This window comes from Sinocyclocheilus grahami, unplaced genomic scaffold (genome assembly GCF_001515645.1).
Source record: "Sinocyclocheilus grahami isolate Dianchi unplaced genomic scaffold, SAMN03320097.WGS_v1.1 scaffold216.1, whole genome shotgun sequence".
NCBI classification, from domain to species: domain Eukaryota; kingdom Metazoa; phylum Chordata; class Actinopteri; order Cypriniformes; family Cyprinidae; genus Sinocyclocheilus; species Sinocyclocheilus grahami.
The window spans coordinates 1493892-1499432 of NW_015505395.1; the positions used below are offsets into that span (position 1 = coordinate 1493892).

Consider the following 5541-nt stretch of genomic DNA (forward strand, 5'->3'; position numbering starts at 1 on the left):
TGTGCGTGTGTGTGTGTGTGTGTGTGTGTGTGCGTGTGTGTGTGTGTGTGTGTGTGTGTGCGTGTGTGTGTGTGTGTGTGTGTGTGTGCGTGTGTGTGTGTGTGTGTGTGTGTGTGCGTGTGTGTGTGTGTGTGTGTGTGTGTGAGTGTCTGTGTCTGTGTCTGTGAGTGTGAGTGTCTGTGTCTGTGTGTGCGTGTGCATGTGTGTGTGATTTTTTTCCCCTCATTATCGCTCAAATGCTTTGTCAGTCAAATCGGACTGGATTTTCATTTTTTTAAGATGTTTTAATCTAAAGGCTTCTGCTCATTTGATTCATGCAACTTGTTGTATTATGCTTGGTAATGCTCTCATTCTGACGGCACCCATTCACTCACTGCATTTTATACAAATATTCAAGGTTTATACATGTATGCATGAACAAATAGGAATAAAATGCCACAAATATATAATTTAACAAGTGAACTGAACAGGTTTAATGACATTAATGTACACACAAGGCAGTACAGGACATGTGACAGGTGAAATGTTTACATTTACATCACGACACATAAATCCAAAAGAGCATAAAATAAGACATTGTGTGAGTAGTTGTGTATAAAATCGATACAGTCTGTGATTAATAAGGCCTTAGACATGAAGCATACATGCATGACATCTTTGTTGTGTTTGGATGCACTCGTTTGGAGCTTGTCCGGAGCATGCAAAAATACAGCCGCTTCTCTCATGAGATCAAACCATGTAGCACAGAGTCCATTTGCTACAAAATATTGTAAACATATAATACATCAGCACCTGTAGTGTCCATTTCAACAGTCCAACCAGAACGAACGGCCACTGGAAGGGTGAGATCAGTTCAGTCTGTGACCTCTCTGCTTCAGTGAATGGGTCGTTGACTTGACATGTCCAGCTCAGAATAATGTTTCAGCACACAGACAGCTGACTGGCATCATGGATATGAATTCATTCGTTTTAATACACTTCATAACTATCACTGGGGGTTTCGATGCACGCGTAAGTGTACTTAAGCAATATGATATGCAATGTGATATTGCTTTTATACAGCCATTCATATTGAGTAACTGACATTATATAGTGAGTCAAATTTATTTAAAAAAAAATAATAATATATATATATATATATATAATGCATGATGATTGGTCAATGCAGCGTTCCAGTAGTGCTAAACAGCTATAACGCAAAACGCCTTTTAGCATATCAGAAACTTTATTTTTGTTGCATAGCAACATTTAGTCAAGGACTGTATTTTCTATCGGAATGATTGCAAGTAATATAATAATTTAACCAAAATATTAAAATAAAAGCACTGCCAACGAAAATAGTTCCTAAAGAAACCAAAGCACGATCGTGTTGCCAAGAACACACAGCGGACTGATACAAAGAGAGAGCTTTCCAGTGATGCTTTAGGAAACTTTACGAACGCTTTCTGTCACATTATATAAAAAAATAATAACAGATGACATAAAACAGATATAGTTCCGGTCCTGAATGAACGCGAAAAAGCTTTCACCTCATCACCGATTGCTAGTTGTGCTGCATAGCAATGTTGATGGTACTTAATATCATTATTTAATAATAATAAAAAATCCATTATTATAATAAAAGCAACGAAAATAGTTCTAAACGAAACCAAAACAGAATCGAACGCACAGACTGGCAGCTGTCACACGTAGCCTACAGGCGGACTAATATTTGGACGTTTTAGGAAAATGTTAGGAACGCTGCTTATCCAATCAAACATATAACATTTAACCACAAATAAGAAATATAGTTCCAGTCTTTCGCTATGATGCGAAGCAGCGTTCGGGGTATCACTACGCGCGATCGCTAATCTCGTTGCACAGCGACGTTCCGTCAAATCAGGGACTATATTTTCTCGCGGAAGTTGCTTCCTTAATATTTTAGGCCGCGCTGTAGCCTACACAACATCTCGTGCACTGCTGTGGAAATGTGACGTTTAACCAAACCAGAGCATGTTGTTCGTCAACCACCCAAACACTGATCGATAAAGACCGACAGAATGTCCTCTAATAAGCTTGCACTTGGTTAGGCAGCAGCTGGCACCCGTTACTGACGTGATTCATCACTCTCTGCTTTAGCTGCGCCACTTGCTCTCTCAGCACGCTCGCCGTGGACGCGAGCTCCGTGTTCTGGCTCTTCAGGTTTTTCACTTTGTCTTCCAGCCGGGATATCCGCTCCAGTTTCCGCTTGCGGCATTTGGTGGCGGCGATGCGGTTGCGCAGCTTCTTCCTCTCGGCCTTGATGCGCTCCTGCGTGTCCATGTTGATGGGGGAGAGCGGAGGACTGTCGCCGAAGCTCTGCATGTCCGGCACGGTCTGCGGCTCGTCTCTCAGCGCCGGCGGCCCCGGCGGAGGGAACGGAATGGTGTCCGTGGAATAGTTCACCGTGGTACTCCCGTACGCGCTCAAGTTCGTATACACGGGCAGATCCGTGGGCAAGGCGAGCGCGGTGCTGCTGGCGAGTCTGTTGAGCGTCGGAGGGACGCACGCGCCGCCGCTCAGCTGGTTCTGCTTGTGAAGGTCCTCCAGGGCTTTGACGAAGCCCTCCGCGAACTCCTGCTCGTCGCTCACCGACTTCGGGTAGACGAACTGGGAGGTCGGCGTGGTGGTCACCATCCCGTTAGCCTGGATGATCAGCCTCTCCAGCTCCGGAGAAGCCAGCTTGAGGAGCCCTAAGTCGGGTGAACTGAGAATCCCCTCGGCATCCCTCAGATCTGGCTTCAGGCTGGAGCTGTTCTGGTCGTCCAGGTTCAAACTCATGTCTTTCTTCATCATAATGCGCGATATTCCTCGGAAGTCCTCTGCTGGGTAAGGCGTGTTCCCATCCTACACCCGACAGAGGGCTGAGCTGGGCTTGCTGTCCAAACGAGTCATTTAGATGATCGTATTCTTGATTCTTATTTTGAATCGCTTTGTGATGATATTGTTGTCTCTCTCCTCGAGAGGTGTTATCTATGTGCGTCAGTGCGCATTTGCAAGTTTTCTATCCCTAAAAATTCCATTATGTCACTTTAGAACGCTGAGATTGGCCAAAGATGACGTCCTCTTCCGGTTTCGTTTGCATAAAGGGGCCGCGCTCGTCGCTGTTTCCGTGGAGACGGCGAACAAACGGCAAACAGTGCGGTGCATTGTGGGTTGATGTCATAGCGAGGGTGGAGACACGAGGCAGTCTGGCAGAAAATGTTCCCTTGTTTTTGAAGGCGTCGAAGGTCTTCGGTGTTCCACTCCAGTGTTTGTTATCTGATGGAATCATCCACGCTCTCAGTGATGTCTAGTTAGACTGTACTAGAAATAGAGCAGAATCATGAATTATATTTCTGCATCATTTTATGAGTCCCAAATCTTAAAGCTTTGTTTATTTCCACGTCTTGAATCCAGGTTTTTCGAGACTTGTGGATCCCACTGTACATTTCAATATGTCACACACACACACACACACACACACACACATAGAAAAGAATCTGGCCCCTTTAAAATAATCACATTGTGTTGCTTTGCAGCCTGAAGTGAAGACTGACACAGTTTTTGTTTTATCCAGCTGTATTTACTCTTATAATATCCAAGTGAAAGATATAAATAACATCAACATGTCAGAAAAAAAACAATCACTGAGTTGTGTCAGTATTTGGTTGAATCACTTTTTGCTTTAATGACAGCCTTTAGTCTGTTAGGATTTGTCTCTACTAACTTTGCAATATTTGCCACTCTTCTTTGCAGAACTGCTCAGGTTCAGTTCAATCTGATGGTGACGTTTGTGGACTGCAGTCACAGATTTTCAGTGGAGTGTATTTTCATGTTGGAAGGTAAACCTTCTTCCCAGTGACAACTTTCTGGCAGAGGACAGCAGATTTTCCTCATGAATTTGACGAAATTTTGCCCCGTCCATTTTTCCTTCTAGCCTTTAGAATTTAAAATATTTTATTAAAATATATTATTTTAAATATTTAAATAAATATTACATATTTTTCTCTGCCAAATGTTATGAGCATGTTATATGCTATATACAGTATACTATTTTAAATATTACTATTAAATATTTAACATATTTTATTAAAATATAAACGTTTTATATATTTAAAAATATTCAACATTTGTCTCTGCTATATGTTTTGAGCATGTTGCATGCAAAATAAAAAATTCTAGATCTACTATATATGGTTGTTTGTCTGAAATACCTCAAAACTCATTTAATTTGATTGACCTATCATAAAATCTTTGAAGGGAACTTGATAACTTTACTCAGAAATCTTGATATTGAGGGATGTGATGATGCTTAGAAGTTAAATTGCATTTATGAATTGAATTAGCAGCGTTGGAGATCCGTAGGGTTTCTGTAAATAACACTGCAGGCTGTGAGTCTGAGAAAGAGAGAGAGAGAGATCTGAATGGGATGTGATGACGTCTGTAGACGTCTGCATCAGAGAATAGAAGCATCATCATCTGTTGCTATGGCAGCGCTGACGCAGAGGCAGGTGGATTGCGCGGGTGAGGATGTGCAGCGTTGCAGCGGATACACTGCGAGTGGGTGGAAGAACACAACCATTTCCAGCATTTTTAGCTTTAGAAATTACAGCTTACAAACGGAGGAGGAAAAATAAGAGCATACAACAGACAGTTATTACACAGAAAGATATTACACTTTATTATGTTTATTTTAAAATATATTCCTTAAAATGATGCAGTTCTCTATTACATAAACTGTTCGATTTGTACTATTAATATGCAGATCATATGATATATTAATAAAATTCAATTTTATACATTTGACAAGATTGATTATATATATATATGCTGTAAATGATTTCTGTAAATAAAACCGATTATTGGAGTGTTTTACAATAAAATATATTTTAGTCTTTTATTCTTTCTACTTAAAAAATAATGTTTAATTCAATGTGTGTGGTATATATATATATATATATATATATATAATTCAGTCATTTATTATTCATTTCAGCAGATTGGTTCTTGAAAATTGTCTTTAAAAAATATGAAATAAAATTCTTCTTAAATTCTTGTTTTTTAGATTATGGAAGATTATGGAATATGTTTTACTTCTAAATTTCACATTTAACTGAATGTGTTACTTGATTGTGAAATTTACTAGCAATTTCTGAGTGAAAATTGTTTCTACACCAATTTTTTTTCATTGTACTTTACTTATGTTTATGACCATTTAAAGATCCTAATGTAATTCAGCACTTTATATGTTATATCGTGTTGGCAACATTTTCAATTCATTTTCTCCACAATATTGGCTACAGCAGGCTGACAGCAGTCAGTGAATAAGACTGAAGGTGTCTGTCTCCATGTTAAGCATGACTCATGAAGGAACACTGCTAATTAACTATAAACACCACAATGGGAAGTCCTTCTTTCCTCAGAAACCATCTCATGCAAACAGGTTTGAACGAGATCTCAGCTATGGGTGTTGGCACACATGTCAAAATCACCAAACACTCCTCAGTAAACCAGGTCCATGCATGTTTGAGTGATTTTTTG

General features: G+C 40.0%; 1 protein-coding gene across 1 annotated transcript; it reads right to left on the reverse strand.

Annotated features, from left to right (window-relative positions):
- Nucleotides 1-446: 446 nt before the first annotated feature.
- jund (JunD proto-oncogene, AP-1 transcription factor subunit) lies at nt 447-3252 on the reverse strand. Its single transcript, XM_016286943.1, has one exon. It carries the CDS (start codon nt 2812-2814, stop codon nt 2047-2049), a length of 768 nt encoding a protein of 255 aa, XP_016142429.1. The 5' UTR covers nt 2815-3252; the 3' UTR covers nt 447-2046.
- Between the last annotated feature and the right edge of the window lie 2289 nt (nt 3253-5541).

Excerpts from the sequence above, each read along its gene's own strand:
- jund (XM_016286943.1), bottom strand. The coding sequence starts at position 2,814 with ATGATGAAGAAAGACATGAGTTTGAACCTGGACGACCAGAACAGCTCC.